The following is a 23920-nucleotide window of genomic DNA, read 5'->3' on the forward strand; positions in this document are numbered from 1 at the left end:
GGAACCGACCTCACTTTGTAATGAAAATGCTGGATAATCAATTGTTCATTAACCTTTGAACCTCTGAAAATAAGGGACTGTGTATAAAATGTCTGTAATTCCTAAACGGTTAATGAAGTACTTGTGTTAAACTTCTTGAATTAAAGCTGAAAGTCAATCATATCTTGAGAGTTTGATGTGAAATCCACTGTGGTGGTATATAAAATGTGCCATTGCCCAAATACTGGACCTAAATGTTGTTTTACTGTGTTTCTTTTAGTCTTTGGATTAATAAAAACTCACAAGTGACAAACTAATTCTTCATCTGTAACCTTAGGCAAATGCATTAAAGAAATAGCTGCACTATGATAAATCTAAAATCCAGATGTTCTTACCATGATGTCTCTGTGATATTAACCAAATTTAAAGAGTTTCATTTTCATCAATGTGGTTGCCCAGCAACTATACAGCAACAACAAGACTTTACTAAGCATCGTCCTGACTTTATTATCAACACTAGTCTTTAGAACGCACGTCATCTGTCCGCATCATTTGTTTGCAGCAACAAAGCGAAAACCCAGTCTTAATTATGCCAGATCTTAGCGATGCATTCATGTGAATACCCATGTGACTACCGTGGTTGCCTTGCAGTATTAGTTGCTAGGGTGCATTAATAACAGCCTGTTGTTCTCTTGCTGATTTTTCACTTCTGATTTGCAGTAACTGTTGATAATAGAAGTAGAAAAGGCACTTTCACTGACATTGAAAGAAGAAAACAGCACACTCCCTAGCAGATCGTTACATGGAGAAACCTTTGGAATACAAGCATGCTGATCCACACAGGTATGCACACAGGTGTACACACGGGTGTTCACAGACGCGGACTACACCTTTCTTGGCTGCTGCCTCAAAGCACATTGTGCGCTGTCTATCTTACGTGCTGCACAATATCGTTTAATATTTAGTATCTACTGTTATCTACTGCTAGCTAGTTTATTGTGATGGTGCTGTTTTTATTATGTTGCTCTTTTTTTGTTTGCTTTCTCTTCTGTCTTTTTTTTCTCCATACAGGTGATCCAGGTGTTTTGTTTGTTTTTCTTTCTTTCTTCCCCCCTTTCTCACCGTCTCTTCTCCCCTTTGGTTTTCTTTCTCTCCCTCTCTTTCTTTCATTCTTTCTCCCTGTCCTATCCCCCAGTCATGTCTGTCCTGTTTGTAGCAACCGAAAATAAAATAAATTCATAATTATAATAAAGGTCAATCAAATGGACCAATATGGCAAGGCCATGATGATCCACTTGGTAAAATAAATCCACTTGGCATCTTTCTTGGCCTTAAGACAACAATTCTGATGGCTAAAGATCCAAACGGGACACAAAAAAAAAAAAAAAAAAAAAGAAAAAAAAAAGAAAGAAAGAATAAAACAGCTATAGTCAGCACAAGAACACACTGACAGTCTAGCAGTACTAGTTTGATAGCTTAACCAGAAAAAGCACTCAACTTGGAGTGTAGTGAGTCAGGCGCCCCGCTTTGAGAAGAAAGTGTAAGGTAAAAGTGGAAAGACCTCAGCAACACAAAGAAAAGCACAAAATTAATCAAACCTGATACGATTCTCCACTGAAAAGGTCAGTACATAGCGGTATAACCGTTAATGGTTTTTGGAGAGCTTCACCTGCTTTCACTGATTTGGTTGATGGGAAAACCGATCAGTGGTACAAACCAATCTTTGGATTGTGTCCAGCAAGAATTGCAACAGCTTCTCAGCAGGTTTAAATAAATCGCTTCTACGGAATCGAAACCTCTCTGTCAACTCCTCATCAAGTGCGCTGTATGTCCATCGCCAATAAGTATACATCATCTAAAATCCTGCAAGCTGTACAGTCGATACCTGGAGCTTGCTATTGTCTTTAGTGTTACAGTGTTACAAGCTGTGTAGTCTGAGTAGCAACTATAGGAAAACAAACTAGATTTTGACTTTAAGCCTGGCTATATCATGTTTCCACTGACTTTATTTTAACCCGTTTGTGTCTTTACCCTATAGGCTTTTTGTTTGTTGGGGGGTTTGGTTATTTTTGGACTAACCCAGCCTAAATTTTGTCCTTTATCCTTTGGTAAGATGAGCTAAACAAATGCCGGCTGTAGCTTTTTATATTCTTTCACAGGCCTGTCGTATCATCCCCATAAAACAGAAACACAGATGAAGAGGGGCTGTAATGACTCACTGACCGAGACTGAGGATAAAATCTCCTCTTTCACAAGGCCACGTAAAAACACTTGAGATGAAAAAAAAAGAAAAATGTCACAGAGCTGCTCAAAGCATTGGCTAATTAACGGACGTACGGCAATAGGCATTTGTTATCACAATCACATTTGTGGCTAAAGTCCTCCTGGCTAACTAACACAGCTGCACCCACTTACCATGTGAGTCCAGTGGAGCATGACGTTAGCCATCAAAACAAAGGCCCAGTTACCCACTAATAGGGTCTCTGGAAAATTCCTGGCCTCTGTGGGTGGAAGGTCAGCACCTTTGGATTCATTATTGTCACATATAACACCTATAGTCATTATCACAACCATGCTGGCTCACAATAAGGAGTAGACACTTGTCTTATATAAGAAAAACAGCTATAGTTTACATTAATATTATACTGGGTTTCCATTTTCTCACTTTATATTTTTGCCAATGTGCACTTATAATGTAAGCAAACTCAAACAGGAGAAAACCAGCTGTCACCAAGCTGCCCACTGCAGTTATGTATTCCAGTGGTCACTTGTGCATTATCTGTCTATCTTTCACATTTCAGAGTGTGAATGGGTACTGAGCTCACAGCAGCAGCTTTACAGAGACATAATTAGAAGGGAGAGGGTATGACAGATGGATTACAATCGTAATTGAGAGTGTGGAGAGTCTATCGTCCTAGCTGCACTGCACCTGCTTTGTCTTTGGCATAAACAGCAGAAGAGGTAAGAATTTGTCTTCTCGTGCAGCACGCCTGTAGGATTACAACATGTTTTTTTTTGTCTCCTTACAGGCACTATTTCTGGTTACAGTGGTACAGAAAAGCTTGGATAGCCCTGATTTTATTATTCCAAAGCAGATGGTACAAAATGAGACAAGGGGGCCCAGCAGCTCAGTGACCTTCATGTTGCTAATCTAACAATGTTCCTACATTGATCTAACATTAACACCTCACCCCTCGCAGAATATGCATGACTCCAAACAGGCTGGTGGCCTGTGTGCTTTCGAACAAATCACCTCGACGTGCAATTACCTCCTGCTCTGGAGTTATTTCTTTCCTGTGGATACCGTCGCCCTTTCATTCGAGTCTGGGAATTAAACAGGTTTCCAGGTTAATTAATTTGACAGACAGAGCCCATTGTGCCTAGTGTCTGCCCAAAAAGAAACCTTATTGCCTCTTGTCCTGGATGTTGACTTTTTATTGTTCTTGGATTCGTCGTTCTTTAGAGGAGCACACAGTGCCAGCCCCTGTAATTGACTTGAAAAAGACCGTATCGAGCAGACAAGTTATTGAATGCTTGAAACAAAAGCTCTGGCTTTTTCAAAGGAGACCATAATTTATCTGGCAGGATGCCTGTTAAATATTGTGCGCCCCTGCCATGTGAAAACTATGACTCTATTTGTTTTTTTGGTCAGCTGTGTATTAAACATAAACCTCTCATTCCTCTTTCTTGTTGCTTTCTACTTCATCCCATGATGAAAGTGAAATGGAATTTGTTTGAGTGCGCAGACACGTGACTCTTTGTCTGTATAAAAGCGAGGAAGGGGAGAGAAAGAAAGGATCCAAACCAAAGTGTAATCTCAGTCTAAATCACACTGCCTCCCCGGGGAAAAGGCCCCTCTTCCTGGGGTTAGTCAGTGAATTAAATCACGGTGAGGGCCCCATTTTTCAAAAGTAACCTTTCCATTGACAGTGTAAGTGGGAGTCTCACCGCCGAGTCCGAGCTGGGGAATTAGTGTCGTGCGTTGCGACACCAGTCTCTCCGGGTGTCATTTGTAAAGGCTGTTGCTGCATTTTTCCAGTCCTGCCTTCCTGTCTGTCTCAGTGTGCTCACTGTGGAGGTGGCCATCTGCCTCCCTCCCCTCTCACATCCCTGGTTTCTCTCCTCAGCAGTCTGTTCCCTGCAGTTCCCACACAGTTTCCTTAAATGTATTTTTAGTGCATCTCATGAATTTTGGCCCCAGTGTACAGTATGTACACCCAAAACTACATTGGACATGCACGAGTTGCCTGTTGAAAGATATTCATGTACTCAGCGTGGCTAATGAAGATAAATACACTACATGGCCGGATTAGGCTCGAATTAATCTCAACTTAATTAATTAGAAATTTGTCCATCCAAGCCTGTAATGTCAATAGGACATGTTTCAATTAGAACTACATCGCCTTTTCTAATCTTTTAATTGAACAGAAACTAATGGAATGAACACGTTCATAAAATGGGATTCCATGCCTCATAATCATTTTCACGATAAAGCAACTCTCTGAGGCTGCTTATTGTTCAATGATAAACCAACTTAAGGGACTTATCCTGTAATCCACTTCCTGTTTCCTGTTTCCCAGAGTGCCGCTGTACTTTGCTTTTCCACCAACAACGTGGATGCTGTTGCTGCATGTGTGTTGGCTGGCTCACGAGTGGTCAGTTTCTAAGGTTACTTGAAAATGAAGGCTTATGCATGAATTATGTATTAACAGAGTGCTCAGCGGGCACCTCTTCTCTCGCTCCCCTTCTCTCCGCGTAACCCACTGAACATGTACTCATTAGCAGAGACTACAATGATTATTGTTGTTATTTTGAATGTGCGATTTACTTTGAATGCAAAGCAGAAACTACCTTTTTAATTAATGCCTCAAATTGCCAAGTGAGTCCCTGGCTAATGCATGCCCACAAAAGCAAATTATCATAATCTGCTTGTTTGTAAAAGTACCATCTGTGCAATTAAATAGTTTGGTGATGATAGAGTTTTGTTAGGAAGATGTGAGGCCTCCGTTCTCCTAAAGGTGTGGGCAATTTTCACCAGTCTGTGGACCAGTATGTTTATCCAGGATGATGTTGATGATGTGTGTGTGTGTGGTGGGGGGGTGATGATGTGCGTGTATTTGTGGGGGCAGGAGGGTTGCACAGGATGAATCAGGAGTCTTCTGAAGAAGGGTTGCCTTGGAGACCAGCCTGGACCCCTCCAAACGTGTCTGCTATGCTCTCTCTCCCTCCCATACCTCCCTCTCTGCTCCGTTTTAAAGGTGCATCAGTAATGAATCCAAAACTATTTCAGGAAAGCCACTTTTTAGTCGGCGGGTGAAGCCCTTCATACCTGCAGCTCTTCTGTGTTTTCATAATGCCACAGATCTCTGTTCCATGCCTGCCACCGTCAACATCAAAAGAAAAGAGGGGGGGGGGACACTTTTGTGTCTATGTGTGTGTGTGTGTGTGTTTCAGGGGGATAACGGAGGGAGGGGAAGTAGGGAGACAGAGATTATAATGCTGAGATGCAGCCACTGAAAGGCACTCAGAGGAACAATTGTCTTATTATTCAAGTCTGTAAGTGCATTTGTTTGCCTTGTTTACCTTCTCTTCTGTCTGAAGATAGCGAGCGCTAACTTCCTGGAAACCTTTCCACAAAGTGATGCTAATCTTTTTTCTCCTTTTCCTTTTTCTTTTTTGCTGCCAGCTGAATGACGTCTCGCGTCGAAAGGGGGCTGAAAACTCGGCGCACACAGTGAATCCCTCGCTGTGACTCATTCATTTTGTATAAAGGCGACCGGTTGCGGAGACTGAGAAAGAGCCGAGGATTTAATTAGCTGGTTTTTCTTACTCCACTGCTTAATGAACGCACGTTTGCGTTCACACTAACCGTTTTTTTCCTTTTTCTTTTAACCCACCCCCCCTCATTCCCTCCCTCCGTCATTCCCTCCCCTCCTTTGGAGACTGTGGAGATGATATGCACCCCTGGGAGACAAACACCACAGCCGAGCGAGCCATTCCTGCGCTCCCGTGGAGTTGTTCTGGGGAAGGAGAATGTCACCCACTTCTGCCGGTCCTAAGAAGTATTGATTTAAAGCGATAATTCCTACTACACGATACTTAAATTCCGGGCTTTGGGTTGTGAAGATATGCCAGTTCCTCGCAGCGGTTTCATTATGTTTCTATTCGCTCTTTGGATTTAGCATAAATGGACAAAATTAGGCCAGATAATTTGCTGCGGGTTTTCGTCTCCTTTCAGTGATATTCTCTCTAACTAATGGATGTAGCCTCCCTTCCTGAGAGCGCTAAATTTCCGTTAGGGGCTTCACTATTCAACAAGCTTAACCGCTCACTCCTGGCTGTAAAACGATGGGCGCAGTTCGCCTGAGTCTTCTGCTGCCCCTTGGTTCCTCAGCCCAGCTTGTTGAATCTCCTCCCTGGTGACAAGAATGGGTTCGTTTTAGCAAACTTCTTAGCCTCTTCTGGTCTCATCATCGTCGGATCGCAGGCTTCTTCCTTCCTAAAAGTTGATCATGGCTTGTCCCGGTGTACGCGTGAAGCTGAGCTTTATATGGAGGGTGTTTTGGCTTATGAGGACTGTGATAGATTTCGCGCTGCCTCAGGAGACTTATGCACCCCATTCGATACGGACTGAGGGACACCTGACCCTCGGCGGACTCTTCCCGGTGCATGCCAGAGGAATCGATGGTGCGCCGTGCGGGGACCTCAAAAAAGAGAACGGCATCCAGCGGCTTGAGGCCATGATGTACGCTTTGGACCAAATTAACCAGGACGAGCAACTCTTACCCAACATCACCTTAGGCGCACGGGTGCTGGACACTTGTTCGAGGGATACTTATGCGCTGGAGCAATCGTTAACTTTCGTGCAAGCGCTGATCACGAAGGACACCTCCGACGTGCGGTGCACTAACGGGGACCCACCGGTGTTTGTCAAGCCTGAAAAAGTGGTGGGAGTCATCGGAGCCTCGGCGAGTTCAGTATCGATTATGGTTGCCAACATCCTACGCCTCTTCCAGGCAAGTCTGAGCGTGTGCACTAGTTTTGTGGCTTTAAGATAATCGCATTTTTTTCCCGCTATTGCAGCAGAAGTTTGTTGAATTTGGAGGTAATAATGCGCTTTAGAGAGGGGTAAACACACTTTTTTGTCGCCCAAAAGCAGCTTGAAAGGACAGCAAAAGTGAAACAGCTGAAAACTGTGTCTGAGAAAGGACACCAAAAAAAAAAAAAAAGAGAGAGAATCCATCATGAGCAAGAATCTATTTTCAGATGGTGGTATTGGATTCGATGTGTTCTCACTGATGCCTCTCTCCATCTTAAAACATGGGGCACAAAAGGAAGGTGAAGTGAGTTTGGGTGGTTTTTCAATCCACTAGACTGTGTGGATGAGACAGCTGAGAGTGCTGTTGCTTGTCCCCGGTGGTGCTGAAAGAACAGCTCCCGTCTGTTCCAGCCTCACTCCGGAGTCTGGATGAGTGGGCACTGACAGCCTGACACAATCACACCCAAACTCAACAACCCCCTCCTGAGAATAAAAGGCCTGTTTCATATGATTGCACATGATTATATGAACCTCTTGTACGTCAGACTGCAGGCGGTTTTATGAATTGTTTTGAACCTGAAAGCATTGAGTTATGCTTGAGTTTCCTTTAGCTTTTACCTACGGGGGAAGGGGGGGGGGGGGGGGGGCTTTCCTTCTGCAAAATAAGCTTGTTTCCATCGCTTTGCAGCCTGATTGAACTCGATGGCTGCAAGTAAATGAAAGGAATTCACAAGACTAATTTCCAAATGGCATAGCTTGAGCATATAGGAAAACGTCTCTATTTCTGTTGGCTGAGAGTCAACTGATGATGTTGGCCCACTGCTGGTGCTGCAGTGAAATGGGAAATGCAGCAAGGCACCAGTACAGAAAGATTAATTATTTAAAACACATCTACATAGCAAAGTATTTAATTACTCGAAAAAACATGTGCATGCTTTTGCATAATTCTGTACAGTTTTTCCTGTGCAAGTTTAAAGTGGCGTTTAAACTGGGGAGGAGCTGCATGCAGTGTTGGTGCTAATGATTTGTGGTTGCAGATTGTAACTCAGAGTCTTGTCAGTCATTGTTTTTGTTCCAGCTCAGTTCGACAAATTGTGTAAGTAGCTGGTTAATTGCATCTGTAAGACCGTCAGAGTACTTAACAAGCTTTTAACCCCCACCCCCACCCAGTCGTCTTCCCTTTCTACTCTACAGACACTTACACATGCCACACATTTGTGTACATATATATATATATATATATATATATATATATATATATATATATATATATATATATATATATATATATATTCATTTTTTATATCCAGGGTTTGTGGTTCCTTTTGCCGGACTGATCGTCCCCACCACAACACCACAATCTTCAGCCTAGCTTTAGTTCCTGTTCTCTCTTCGTAGGCTCACTTAATAAATTAAATTTTTATTATTACAAGATCTTCAAAACCCTGCAGTTACGCTTTGAAGCATAACTGCACTTGTTATTTTGTTGCACGGCGCGAGGGTTGCAAGAGTTCCTCAGTTTCGTGCAAGCTCTGTAACATGAAAACCTGTGCATTTGTGAAACTGAGAGGGTTTAAAGGGAAGCCAGATTAGTCCCTAATTCTCTTTATTCTCTCCTCCTCACACCAGGTGTACCAACACGTCTGCAAGTGTCAAGCTGTCAGAGTGTAGGCGTGGTGTTGCTGAAGCTCAGGTGTTGTAATCAAGCTTGTGGATTGACAGCAGTTGTCATGCAGACCCATCCATCACTTTGCATTTGTTCTCATTTCCTCAAAGTGCTGAAAAAAAGGCATATTTCTTCGGCGCACTTAAATCCAAATACCTTGAGAAGTTTGATTCAGTCCTCCTTTAAACCTTTTTGCCTCTGAGCACACTTATGTTTTCAGTGGAACCAGAAGCAATGGTATTATGGATAACAAATTAAATTTGAGGCCACATGATACAATATAATCAATACATACCCACTTACTTGCATTAGTCACACTGTGTTTGTTTGGTAGGTGGCAGCAACTTTAAGTTTCTGAGGCTGCTTTGAAATAAAATCTATATACTACTCAGTGAGTCTTGTGAAAAACATCAAATGCCTGAGAAACCCCCATTCAGATATAATTAAACCAGCAAATGGGGGGGGGGGATTCATATCAAAAAGATCAGACCTCAGTCAGACGGACTCTCTACAAAGCGTTCAGTTTCTTCTCTTAGTCAATTTCAATTAGACCTCATTATTGGTTGAGCTCCATAATCAAGAAATCCTAGTGTAATCTTTATGCTTCAAGACTGTGAATAGTGACAACCGATTCCCCGCATTGTTCTCAGTGAAAATCATCAGGTCATTTTGTATCTCACTCCTGCGATAAATGAATCATCAGGGAAGCTAAATAATGATTGTAGGTTTTATTACTAGATTCTAAATATCATGCCTGTCTATTCAAGACGTGAGTAGCTGCTGAACTGTTAGTGCTGGGAAATTGACATGAGGGATAGATTTTTCTGAGGACCCAGGAGAGGTGATCAATACTGTTGCCATGGTGAGGCCGATTTGCTGCTAAGATGTTTTTATTTCAGTGCCTTTCATGCTGTGTTGGAAATGAGAAGCAACAATGCCACAGGAGGAAAAAAAATCAATCAGCCAAACTTTTGAATTGTTTGCATGTGTGCGGAAAATCGTCGAGTCCTTACTCTGCGAACGCGAGCAGAGGTGGGAAGATGACGCTGTTATTAATTTAAAAAAATTAATAACAGGTAACTTTGTACGTTTTAAAGTTCTGGCCTCTTGAATGAATCATGAAATTGATTTTGATCCTGATGACATTTACATCAGGGATTGCAGCCTGCTATGCTCCGTCGCATCTCTTCTCCCAAAGGCGGTGGCAAAACTTTGTATTGAATGCAGGTGAACTCCGTCTTGTCCTCTTCGTCTGGGGAACCGGCCCCTTCAGACTGGCTGTCTAAGTGAGGCATTGACGTCCTCTGCTCTCATAGCCCTGACAGGCTCCGGTCGGCTTTTTATCTCCCCCCTTTTTTTCACAGAATCATCACTGTGACTGATTTGAAGGAGATTGAAGCCTTGCAGTGTGATCTATTTAGCTGACAATGGTAAAGACGGACACCAAAGGAATATGAAGGAGCTGTGTGTGTGTGTGTGTTTTGGAGAAAGCTCTAAAAGTGACATCGGACGGCACAGGTTTAATATATCTAGTTTTCTAAACATGGTAACGGTTGCCATTTGTACGTGGATGCTTGCAGCAGCTCAGGTCCATTAGTCACATCCCTAGTACTGCATTCAGCCATACGATAAAAGACACCGTTGGTATGTTAAGTAGCCAGCATATGAGTAGATATGCACATATATGCCCACAAATTGGCCTATTACCAATGCTGAAGGGATGGAAACACAACTGTCTTGTGGATATCTAATGATCCACACCAGTGGCTTCGGCTTTTGTATTTCCTCTCCATCACTTACTAATTGGCTTTTATTCAGAGTTTGACATAGAAAGCCAACTCAGTACATTTTAACTTTATAACAAGTGCTTGAAACGTGGATAAAAAAAAGAAAATTAATTTCCTAACTTGACAGTTCTTTCTCAATTAAGGTTCAGCATTTAACTCATAAGTAAACGTTTTTAAGATCACAAACAACAGAGTTGGATTTGTTACTGAAGAGGACGGTGAATGAAGTTTTAGTAGTGCACATTTGACTACTGACTATAAAAAGAAAGTCAGCTGTGCCAAAAATAAAATGAAAAATGTTTTTAACAGCATAAAAAACAAGCAGAATTTATACTGTATACGAGAGATGAGATAAATAGGTTAGATATTTCCAAATGTTCTCTTTTGAGAAATCAGTGGGATTTAGCATGCAGATGGAAATTGAAAACTCGACTGTATATGGATGACTTTAATAAGCCATCAAACCCATCCAATTATATCCACCCTTCTTTGCAGTCGTGACTTATCCACAAAAGAAAAAGGGAATTACTGAATATTAGATTATGAGATCACAAAATGTACCTGTGTGGTTTAGTGAACCTAAGCCACACAGGTACTCTCAAATAGAAAGAAAATCACCATGCGATGTTAATTTAATGCAGGCAGCATGCAAACATCAATTTTTCCTGATTATCCACCATGGTAGACTCTGGACAGGTCACCAGTCTATCGTGTAGAGGCTGATAGCGATTCACTTAGATACACAGCCAATTTATACTCACCAATAAGTCTAAGAAGCGTGACCGTGGGAGGAAATTCCACACAGAAAACCCTCAGCCTGCTGGTGGATTCAAACTCGGAAAATTTGTGCCGGGGGTGATAGTGCTAACCGCTGCACCACTGTGTGTGCAAAAGTAAACAAACAAAAGAAGCATATTTTAGGACAGAAAAGACATCTTATTCATTCTATTTGGGTACACGACCTTTAGATTAAAATAAGGATGTGAACATGCTTCTATGTATAGATGAGATGTGATGACACATCATCTGTGGATTTAGTCACATTTAAAATAGGGTGATGATCCTAAATTGCAGGTGGCTGTGGCTCAAGATGTAGAGCAGGCTTTCTGCTGAGCGGACAGCTGGGGGTTCGATCCCTGGCTGCTCCAGTCTGCATGCCGAATGATTACTTAGACACAGAATAAAGTGTGCGTGTGTGAAGTGGATTTGAGACGCGTTGTAGAAAAGCACTATCTGAGATCCAGGCCATTCTAAATATAAACATTGCTTTAACAAAGTGTAATACTTGAGAGAGAAACGTTGTAATAATGCTGCCATGCATGTGAAGACTGGGGTTAATAGCTTTACGTGATTAACTTAAAAACAAGTGACATGTTGCGGTGGTGGCTGATTTTACAAGTTCTATGGTTTTGTTGTTATGGCAACATTAGATAGTATACTTATTTTAGAGCTGTAAGAAGAAAAAATAGAAAAAAACAAAACAAAAAAACAAAATAAAATAAACATATGCAGAGAGATGCTGTTGAACTTGAAATGAATCTGTTGCACTTTTATTTATGATTCTGAATGCATTGTCTATAGTTCGGTGACATTCACTTCTAGTTGAGACTGAGAGCCCTGCTGGTTTCCATTCCAGTCGTTTAATCAAGTGCTGACTTATGGGCAGTTTAAACCCGAATTGGCAAGGTGAAATTTGCTCACACTCTGTGTTAAAACGCATGAAATCCAGGAAATAATACGGGCAGGGATACAAGCACAGGCTGCAGGTATTAACATCATTAATAGGCTAGCAAGAGTTTCCAGAATTTGACAAATATACACCATTTTTTATCAGTTTCTATATACCATAGTTTTTTGTACTTGCATCCCTGCACTCGTGTCAAGCCATCCAGGAAGAACCTTCCTAAGCATACAGTTATACAAACAAGGATTCAGACAATCAATACTTATTTAAGAAGAGGTCAATTCCACCGGCTCTTTTAAATTGGCTGGATATTGGCGGGACTTGCCATTTCCCAGGCCAGAGTTCAAACGTGTTGAACTCTGGACGAAGTGAGAAAGACAGGAAGATCAATATACGACGAGAAGCAAATGTATCTCACCTTTCTTGGTGCATCCTCAAACAATGTTATCTGTTCCGAGAGGATTTCAGCGGGACTGAGAACCGCTGATCTTGTTAAGCAATAAATGTGCATGGATTTGATGTGAAAATTGGATTTTTTTGCACACATATTGCCGTGTTTACAAAATGTTTTCAGATAATGAACTGTACTCAAGGAAAATGCATCAAAGAGTCCACCAAATCCTGGGTTCAGATCTACACAGACAACCGCCGAGACAGACGATGCCTAATGACGATGTCTTTTGAAATTTCCTTCCTTCCTCTCTTTTTAGTTCAAGCAATGTTGTGAAGGAGTGCCGTTGAGCAGACCAGGTATATATTCACACACCCAAACACAACACATGGCGAGCAAGTAATGCAATATTAATAAAATGAATAAAATATCCCTGTTAGACTAGTTGTCATTTCTGTTGACATAAGGCCATTAGGTCAGTAGACTGCCACGGGAAGAATATGAAAAACCATCCAAGCCCTTATATCAAGGTCTTGGTCATTCCCTGCAGGCCTGGGGGGGATGCTGTACCCTATTATTAAGCTACATAATAGCTTGCTACATGAATAAATGTTTCTCAATGAAAACGCAGCCAGTACATTTTTATTCCGTTCTTTGTTTTCAATCATAATGCAGCTTGTTTATTGCATTGTGGTTCCATTTATAGCTGGAAAATGTTGATATGGTGTCTTTAATGAGGCGCCATCCCTCATTTCTACATGGGTTTTTGGGTCTCTTCTTGACAATTGCTGCAGTTTGACTTCCCCAGAGGGGCTGTTTCCCCTATTTTATTCCACTGCCCTGGAGGGTGGGGACGAGGCCACCTGCTTAAAAGCTTAGCTCCGCTCACAATGAGGTCACAACCGTATTCCGTCAAAAGTTATTGTTGGAATGACTGTAAAATGTGACAAGAATAGCGCTAAGACTTTGTTGGAAGTTTGCTGCAGTTTATCTGGTGAGCAGAAGGAGCCATGGAAGAGGAAACCCCATTACGTCCAATCTCCTTACGGGGATGAGTGGAAAAGCATGAGGAGGTCTCCGCTGGCTGCAGGCCGGCCTCTCACTCATCCCTCCAAAAGGAAAAATTGTCCCCATTGCCTCAGCAGAAAATGATCCAGCACGGGCTGAAAAGACTTATCAGAGGCCTCATTGTAGTTTCGTTTGCACGCAGGAACAAACTACAGCAAACTACAACAGTACAGCTAAGAGGCTGGACCACTTAGCTACAGTGGACTTAAGTGCTGTAAGGCTAAGCACAGGATATCTGAATGAAATTTGCTTTTTAAATATGATCTGTATTTTATCCGGCACCTGTCTCAATCCTAGTAAATGAATTAAGTGGAACTGTTAAAAGGCTGCTTTTAGTGCTGTCTGTGAGAGCGTGTGCTTCTTCAAAAGGGTGTGCCGTGGGGTCCTCTCAGACCTGGATTGTGTTATTTGTTCTCTTATGTTCTTATCACTTGCTCTCAACACATAAAATATATCCTTTTTTCAGGAAAACGGTGAAAACAGGAGGAAAAAAGAGGAAGGCATTACTTTTGATGTCCTTATTAACATTTATGAGCAGTATAGAAACATTAGTAAATGGTCAGAACATGCTAAAATGTAAATATGCAGCTATGTGTATTAATGTATTTATTAGCACGTTCCTGTGGACATCCAAAAGTGAAGTAATGTCTGTCAATAGATGAAAATAATAGTAAAAGCCTCTTAAATCTACTTACAAACACATTATGCTCATAAGTAGTGTACGAAATGTTAGCAAATATTTCAGTATGCTAATGTTAGCATGTTCGCTAACAAATACACGTTGCCATTTAGAACTTAAATCTAGCTAAGGTTGATGGAAATGAACCTGAGTTCTGTATGTGTGTGTTTTATGTAAGAAATCATTCAACAGTGAGAACATTTTGCTTTTTCATTTTAATGGAGAGTAAAGTGAAGCGTTACAACAAATGGTTAAAAGGTCTGAAAACAAGGAGTGTTTGGCTAAGGGTGCAGCAGGAGGTAAACAAGTGTTGAGAACACCAGTCATCCTCTAGAGACCAAGATTTTCTGCACAAAATTTCCACCTGACAGATAAAAACAACAACAAAATTAAATAATTAGAGACCAAAATGGTGGCTCGGCCTGCTGACTGACAGATCTGATCGTCACTGTTGTTTTGAAGTCTCCATCACACACTTCATTTGGTTGAGGGTTAATAAAACAATACACTTAATACACTTCCTGCAGCGTGACTTAAACTTAAAAGTGACAGGAGATGCACTGTTCACATGTCTGTCTTGCCGTCCCTGGAGGCTGGTGGCACGAGGCTCTGCATAGACTGCACACCCGTGTGAGGGCTCTGATGTTGGCATGCCACTGAAGAGCGGCAAGAAGTAGAGGCATGCCACACGGCAGTTAGGACTGCGAGAGAGGAAAGAGAAAACACAATGGCCCTTCTGCTGCAGTGTTTATATTTTCTTAGTTTCCTCTTTAATTTAATGTGCCCCAGATTTGCATTTGCTTGTGAGAAGAGATGTTTGTTTTTGATGATTTTTAGTATATTTCAATGTTTAATGCAGTCACTACCATAATTAATATGTCTTCCGCTTTTATGTGTTAATTAGTCAGAACCTTTATTTTAGTTGAACTAATACAAAAAAAGAAAACTGCTGCAGTGCAACAAATGATTGTATAGTCCAGATTTCTTATTGAAGTAAAAGCATATAAGCATTATCAGCAAAATGTACTTGGACTGTGATTCGAAATACCCTCATAATTTACTAATCAGAATGAGTGCAGTTTGTATGATCCTTTTACTTATGACAAATATCGGATAATTATCCTGAGGCATTAATTTGTGATTAATTTAAGTAGAACAACTTTTAATTACTTTTTAAAAAATCTGGCATAATAACAAAAATGTACACAGTAAAGGGTTTAGTCTTTTTGTGTGTAAAGTGTAAATTTAAAGTGTAAACTTTTAACAATAAAGTTGTATGAAAAAGTTGAGTAAATAAATTGTATACATGAGTACTGCATGTATACAATTTTATTTGAATATGCCTGTTTTAATGTGTACATTCACCGGCCAATGTTGTTAGATACATTTGTTCAACTGCTCATTAACGCAAAACTCTAATCAGGCAATCGCATGGCAGCAATTTAGCAAATTTAGGCATGCAAGCGTGGTCAAGATGACATGCTGAAGTTTAAATTGAGCAACAAAATAGAAAAGAAAGGTGATTTAAATGACTTTGAACGTGGCATGATTGTTGGCGCCGGACAGATCTATCTGATTATTTTTGGAAACTGCTGATCTGCTGGGATTTTCTCACACAGAGAATGGTCCAAAGCAGAGAAAATATCCAGTGAGTGGCAGTTCTCTGGACGAAAATGTCTTGCTGATGCCAGAGGGCAGTGGAGAATGGCTACACTTCTTTGAGCTGACAGAAAGGCAACAGTAACTCAACCACTTGTTACAACTGAGGCATCTCTAAACACACATCAAACCTTGAAGGCAGCAGAAGACCACACCAAGTGCCACTCCTGTCACCTGAAAACAGGAAACTGGGGATATCATTTGAATGTGCTCACCAAACTTAGACGGTAGTAGATTGGAAAAATATTGTCCAGACTGATGGGTCTCGATTTCTGCTGCGATGATTGGATAGCAGGGTCAGAATATGGCATTAAAACGTGAAAGCACAGAGCTATCCTACCTTATATTTGGCAGATCAGGGTGTGGGTGGTGGTGTGCTGGTGTGTGGGATATTGTCTTGGCACACTTTGGGCCCCTTAGTACCAATTAAGCATTGTTTAAACAGCACAGCTTACCTGGGTATTGTTGCCGACCACAGTGTATCCATCTTGTGATGGCTACTTCCAGCAGAAAAACGTGCTGTGTCGCAAAACTCAAATGGCTTCCACAGTCAACAAGTCTCCTTTGGGATATGGTAAATTTACATTGTGGATGTGCACCCGACAAATCTGCAGCAACTGTGTGATGCTACACAGCAAATTCAAAAGTGTTAAATGTTTTGGTGTTAATAGTCTTCTTGCAAAAGTAGAGTTAATTTTACTCTAAGCAGAGTCACATTCTTTTAATGTAACTCTGAGGTGTAAAATGATAGTAGTTAAAATCGAGTGTTAAAAATGAGTGTTTCTCTGTCAAATCTGGAGGTGTTACAATGGAAACATTAACTCTTGACGTCTTAACTCTGAACTCCTAGAGGGGCTATGACACCAACAGAGTAAATTCACAGACTCCGCCCTCAGCACGGCTCCAATCGAAGCTGAAGTGAAGCCGTTTCAGAACATTTTGCTCTACATATTTGAGTTGTTTGCCATGCTTGGTAAGTCATTTTTTCAAAGATTGTTTCAATTATTATTATGAGCTTTTACTTCTGTGGCTCTTTGGAGTTGAGACAAAGCTGTGTGAAAGGCATTAGCCATGTTGCTCGCTGATAGCATAATATTCTGTTTTAGCTAGCTGAAAGGTATTGTTTGCGGGCAAATACCACAGCCTTGAAAAAAAGCTTGCATGTGAATTTTCAGTCAAACTTTTGGTCAAATACACCTAAAACAATGTCTAGAATGTGAAATGTTGGTATAATGGTGCTGCTTGAAGCCTGAAAACGATCGCCCATAAAAAAAAACAAAAAACGAGCAAACAGCAGTAGCAGACGTCCTGACTGGGTTCGACGTTAGCATAGATCCCTCCAGAGTTTTGTGCACACGGTTTAGGTAAAAATTAAAAAGGTTGAGGTTTTACATTTAGTTCAGTATTACCTGTTGCCTGTGTCTTTGTCTTTTGGGAAAATACTTTACACAAGTAATGGCTCAAAGAGGATTCCTTTTTTTTTTTTTTACTGTGCTGCAATTGTTTACTGGATTATTTGTGCCATTAATTAGTGTCAACTAATTTTTATTCAATCTCCGCACAGGATATGCTTGTGAAGATGGAATATGGGGGAGAGCAGAAGTGCGTTGAAGTTCCACAAAGGGATGAATGAAGGACATGCATATTGTATTGAAGAAATAAGTGTTGAGAATGCTGTTACTTGCATTTACCATGTCAGACCTTTTGATAAACACAATTCTAATGAAAGTGAGAACATGTATACTGTTACAGCTTTCAGAAAATGTTTTGAAATTGTGGTGCACAGTTCAGAATAAATGTTTTTCAAAAACCATTGCATCTTTTTAGTAAATGTTTATTTCCAAAAGAAATTTCTAGAAGTTCAGAACAGTAAAATTCCCGCTTTTTAGAATGAATTAGAAGATAACTCTTACGTAGTTAAACTAAAATACTCTTTGAGAGTTAATATATAAACTCTTAACACCAAGTGTTAAATTATCAACTCCAGACAGATTTGGTGTTTAACACTAAATCAGAGTTAACGTACCAACTCTCCAAAAAGAGTTAAATTAACACTCTCTGGTGTGGACCCATATAGACACTTTAATAGTGTTGAAATCAAATCTGACAGTGTTAATTTGGACATGCTGGATTTGCTGTGTATCAAGTCAGTATCTGAAAAAAATATCTGAGGAATGTATCCAGCACCTTGTTGCATCTGTGCCATGAAGAATTAAAGCAGTTCTGAAGGCAAAACACAGGGTCCAACTCAGTGCTAACAAAGGTGTACCTAATAAAGTGTCCAGTGAGTGTATGAGCATGTTTGCTCTTTGTATCAGAGATGTCGAGGTCCAGTATTCTCTTCTTCACAGCATACATAATAAACTGTCACTGGGATTCATTCCTTGTCCTTCAGTTGTGTTATTACAGCAGGGCCTCGGGGTGCATCAAAACATTCATTCAGACAACACGCTGTAATATACGGTATAGCCATTATATCAGCCAGCACGCTGTGGCCTTTATTGGGGGACTAAATTATTAGAGTGCAGCATGGGCCCCAGGTAGTTAAGCTAAAATACCTGTTGATTTTACATGTGAAAATAGAAGAGCGGAACTCCAGAGTTTCATTAGCTTCAATTTCATTTTGTGTGTATTTCCCTCGAGATAATGTTTGGTGAATGTTTGTTTCCCTCTTCCCTCTCTTTCTCTTTCTTTCCCTCTCTCTGCTGGCTATGCAGTGGAGTGTGAGTGCTGTTTGAACGTGTTTGTGTCCTCTGTTCTTTTGAGCTTGAAAAGTATACTGTGCCTCAGCAGCCAGCATACATAAAAAATCAGTTGACTGGATTACTGTTTTCACATGCAAATCCTGTGGGATTTCAAGGGCTCTCTGAAACGCCCGTTTTTGACAGGTACATTGATTTGGGGGAAGACCTCAATCACCATTGACATTTTACAAATTATGGAAGCTCTTTGCCTTCAAATAGAGGATGCTTAAACTGCAATTGTCTCCTGGACAGAAGCTATTGATGACCGAATATAGTGTTTTTTAACTGCCTTATCAGAGCTGAAGCACTTACATGTTACCCTTAATGAGGCTTGGTGGATCAATAGCAACAATGGATTATGCATAGAGGTGTCATGTGCTCACTACCTGGAAGTTTAAGTCCTATGAAATGCGATACATGCCAGCATAAATTTGCTCCAGCTTTTGTGTACGATGCATCATCTTGTCAAAGACTATTCTCGCCACTCTTTAGTTTATGAGGCTAATTATAAAAAATTTATTTAGTACCGAAGAAATCTAACCACACTGTATTTCAGAGTTAGTATTACAGCTTGTGCACTATGTGCCTGGCAGCTTATGTTTTAATATCTATGTCTGCTTGTATTAAGTGTGTTTGTTGCTACTGAAATGCCTATATTCATTCACATTAAAGGGACAGCTCACCTTAAAATCAATTTTTGACTTTTCTCTGGCCTGGAGTGCTATTCATCTATGTAAAATGTTTTGATATGAGATGCCCAGTTTTTGAGATATCCACTGTAAAAAGCTGTTTTTAAAAAAGCTGGATCTCCTTCCAGAAAACTTCCTAAACCTGATGTTAGCACTTTTATTTAGAAGCTGTACTTTTTGTGCTCTGCTTTCTAGACCTGCCATCTGAAGGAAGCATGCACCTAGCTACATGCTGTGCTGAGGGAGGGTGCCATTAATTTTTACATCCTTCCACACTGTCACTAACATGAGCTTCTCGTTAAAAGCTAGATGGGCGCTTTCTTTGGCAGATCGTTACGGTTTGTGGTTATCGGTAGCAGAGCTCATTTGAATTTTAATGACTTGCTGGCTGAGTCTTCACATAATTCTTGATGTGTGGTTTACCACGAGGTTAACCGCTGGTTGGGATGGGGGCTGAGTTTAGGCATGTTCTAGTTATGGCTAAGATTGAGGTACTGTATATCTGCAGGGAGTTCTTGTACTTTAATTTAATGAATTCCTAGATGACAAATACATGTGTGTGGGGGTTTTTTTGGGTGGCAGTAATCCTTCCCTCTCAATGCTCAATTTTCCAGCTCCTGTGCACAGTTGGAAACACATCACACCTTTTTTTATTTGGAGAAACCATCCAAAAAAAGGTTACGGAGCACCCAAGTTAACCACCGACGCTTTGAGGTGTCCTTCTACTATAATGTTAACACTTTACATTTAGGCCATGTGCAATTCACATAATCCTGTCTTTCTTCAATGCCGTATTCATATGTTTAGCTTCACTAATACCGCTATAGAGGAATTTTCTGTCTCTGAACCCTGTCATCATTTTTATATAGGGATTTGGATTAATGTCTGAGTCTTTAAAAGTTACTGAAAACACAAAAATATATATATATATAGAAAAATCCGTCTTTATGAAACGCATATGAAATTTGTACAAAAATACATCAAGACTTCATACATATTGTATTTTGAATGATCAATGAGCCAAAAAGCTCAATATTCAGCTTTTCAGATCTTTTATACGTTCAAGTTTTTTTGTTTGTGATATTTCAGCTCGTTTGACAGATTGTGTTATTAGCAGGCTTGAGATCCACATGAGCTGTTCTGGGAGAGATGCATGTTCGCGCTCGTGTTGAAAATAAAGATAACCTTTCAGTAGTGATGTGTGACAGTTTCATTGTATTTGGCAGGACTCGTTCCTGTTTCGGCTGGTTAACTTGTCTGGGGGTAATTGTCTGATCTGGCGTCTGTTGCGCATCTTTGATTTCGGCTCTGAACTACATGACAGCGTGTAGCCTTCTTACACTGCGAGTAGAAGTTGTGTGAAATGTTCATGTCACAAAAACACATCGCACATAAATTTTCTCGGTCCATTAGTTGAGACACTCGCTTTGATGAATCGTGATCTCACTTAGAATGGAGTCTGTTTACACAGAATAGCTTTGCGTGAAAGACCGTGTCCAGTTCTTCCACTATTGGCAGGTTTTCAATAGATCACTGGAAAAAGCTTCTTGGGCTCACTGAATGAACTATTGTCCATTGTTCTGCTTGTGCAGGGATTCTAGTGTGTTGCTGACATGACTGGCAGGTCAGATGTCCTCAGTGATGCATGACACCCGGAGCACAAAGCAGAACAGAGAGCCTCAGGGCCGTCTGGCCATGATTGAACAAAGGGTTGTTCTCATCAGAGTATACTGCAGAATCTACAGTGCTGTGAAAAACTATTTCCCCCATTCTGGATTTCTTTTTTTTTCTTTTTGCATAATTGTCAGACTTACATGTTTCTACCCCATGACTCTGACAAGGGTAAGCAGAAGAGAATGGTGGATGGGTGTACAAGTTTCAGATCATCAAAAAAAATCATATTAGACAAAGATAACCAAAATGAAATACAAAATGGAGTTCTGAAGTTATGATTTCATTTATTAAAGGAAAAAGCTATTCAAAACTAACACTATGTGAAAAATGATCTGGTTAAGGCTAAGGTTGAGGTACGTTAAATCTGCAGGGATTTCTTGTACTTTGATGGCGACCGTGGCTCAGGGGGTTGGGAATCGCATCTGTAACCGGAAGGTTGCCGGTTTGATCCCTGGGCTCTCTGTCCTGGTCGTTGTGTCCTTGGGCAAGACACTTTACCCTACTTGCCTACTGGTGTTGGCCAGAGGGGCCGATGGCGCGATATGGCAGCCTCGCTTCTGTCAGTCTGCCCCAGGGCAGCTGTGGCTACAACTGTAGCTTGCCTCCACCAGTGTATGAATGTGAGAGTGAATGAATAGTGGTATTGTAAAGCGCTTTGGGTGCCTTGAAAAGCGCTATATAAATCCAATCCATTATTATTATTATTTGATTTTCTAGATGACAAACACATATGTGTGAGTGGGGCAGTAGTAGCAGTATGGTTCCAAGGCGAAACCCACTGCTGACAAAAAAGAACACAAGGATGATGATCCTTAAGACTTTTGGAGAACATGTTCTGTGGATTTGAAGGTTTTTGGAGTGGCCTAGTCAAATCCAGGCTTAAATCCAGTTTAGATGCTTTGGCATGACCTTCAGGAGGTTGTTGATTCACAAAAACCCTCCAATGTGGCTCAATTAAAACAGTCTTGCAGTGAAATGTGGGCCAGAGACACATTGCAAATTTTCTCAAATGCTTGATTACAGTTCTTGCTGGCAAAGGTAGCACAACCAGTTAATAGATTTAGGGGGCAATTAAATTTTTCACACAGGGCCAGGTAGGTTTGGATATCTTTTTTCTATTAATAAATTAAATCAGTGTTTAAAAACTGTATTTTGTATTTCCTCTTGTTGTCTTTGTTGTTAAATGTGTTTGATGATCTGAAACATGTAAGAGTGACAAATAAATGCAGTGTAAAAAAAAAAAGAAGAAAGAAGTCAGTAATAGAGCAAATATTTTTCACACCATTGTTCAGCCAATATAAATTTCATGATCTTTCCTAATGATAAATATATACCAGTAATAGTGGCCTCGGTATTAGCAGTGGTGTAGTTATTTTAAAGACTCATTTATGTGGAATAGATGGGTCAAAACATTTCTTTTTATTAACATTTGATATCATAATAATTTAATCCACACGAGTGATTACAACATGTTCGTCATTGTTGTGGCAGCGATTAGCACTACAGAATGAAGGTTCCTGGTTTGAACCTTCTGGTTGACCGAGGGCCTTTCTGTATAGAGTTTTAATATTTGCATGTTTTCCCATGCCTGCATGACTTTCCTTGAATGATCTAGCTTCCTCCCTCAGTATTTCCTCCCTGCATAATTCTGATACTGTCAAATATCTGCATTTAAATTGGCCACAGGTCTAGATAGAGGGTTCACTCATCTTCTTCTCCAATACCAGCTAGCGCAACCCCAAACTGGATAAATGCTTTAGAAGATGGATGTGTTGATGTTGTTCACTGTGATGGATTACAAACAACTAGGGCAACTTTCAAGAGTATCCCAATGTCATGTTCAGAAATGATTGTGTACCTGTAATGGTAGAAAAATACATTTTTGAATTTTAAAACAAAACATGATTTAAAGTGTTGGGTGAAGGAACAGGGACTTTGTAAATGCTTACATTTAGTCAGGTGTAGTTAGCAAAATAAAATTTAAGATTAAGCAGAAAAACAGACAAATATACAACAAGACTTAGTGCCCAAAGCTGTGCTAGAGTCTCTGGAGCCTGTACTTACTATGTTAACCATCTCTTCAATTAGCATTAAAAACACAGAGTAAAGCTGTGGTTCATTCTGATGTAATTAGTAGTGGGTAAATTACAGTAAAATGTTAACTAGATGCCAGCGCTGGAGGAAAAAGTCATGGATCAACTAAGTGATTATAAATTGTCTTTAGAGGGCCATGAAGCATGTGTGCTGAATCTAATGACAATCCTGCCATTTGTTTTTGAGACATTTCATCAAAAATAGCAAAACTCAGTCTGCTGGTGGGCCTAGAAAAAAAAGTAACGCAATCACCAGAGGTATTGGATTCAACCTTTGGACGTGATGTGTGCAAGATATCACTGCAACCTATCTAATGGAAATCGACATATTTCAGTCTTGACCAGAGTGGTGGATTACCCGATCATTGGGTGGGTATAGATTTATAAAACCATGAGAGTAGCACCACAAAAACCAGCCTGAAAGGAGAAAATTTTAAAGCAAAAAACCCAGAAGGATATCAAAAGTAGTCCTCATTTTTTAGAATTTTGTATCTATTTGGTAACCTCTAATGGTGTTGTGTATTGTGTAGCATTTTTAGAATATGCATCCCTAACAATGGCATCAACTCACTTTCTTACAAGACTTAAAGATAGTAATTTATTGACAGCTCAGTCACATTGAAAGCATATTGCTGTTGTCTGCCTCCCAGCAGAGCTTTTATTTTCTCATGAGTCACGTAAGCTGAGATCTTGAGGCTATTCTGGCTGACCCCTGTCTAGACAGAAGAAGAAAGGTGAATGGGCTTTTGCCGTGAGGACCCAGAAACC

The 23920-nt window shown here is 40.5% G+C and overlaps 1 protein-coding gene across 1 annotated transcript in view; it reads left to right on the forward strand.

Moving 5' to 3' along the window:
- Window positions 1-1361: 1361 nt before the first annotated feature.
- LOC120719099 (metabotropic glutamate receptor 7-like) overlaps window positions 1362-23920 on the forward strand; it is a 77332-nt gene continuing 54773 nt past the window's right edge. The window contains exons 1-2 of the mRNA XM_040008008.1: window positions 1362-5535; window positions 5666-6995. Coding sequence (XP_039863942.1) covers window positions 6492-6995 — 504 coding nt within the window. The 5' untranslated portion in view covers window positions 1362-5535; window positions 5666-6491. The remainder of the gene's footprint in view (window positions 5536-5665; window positions 6996-23920) is intronic.

This window comes from Simochromis diagramma, unplaced genomic scaffold (genome assembly GCF_900408965.1).
Source record: "Simochromis diagramma unplaced genomic scaffold, fSimDia1.1 OVJJ01000545.1, whole genome shotgun sequence".
NCBI lineage: Eukaryota > Metazoa > Chordata > Actinopteri > Cichliformes > Cichlidae > Simochromis > Simochromis diagramma.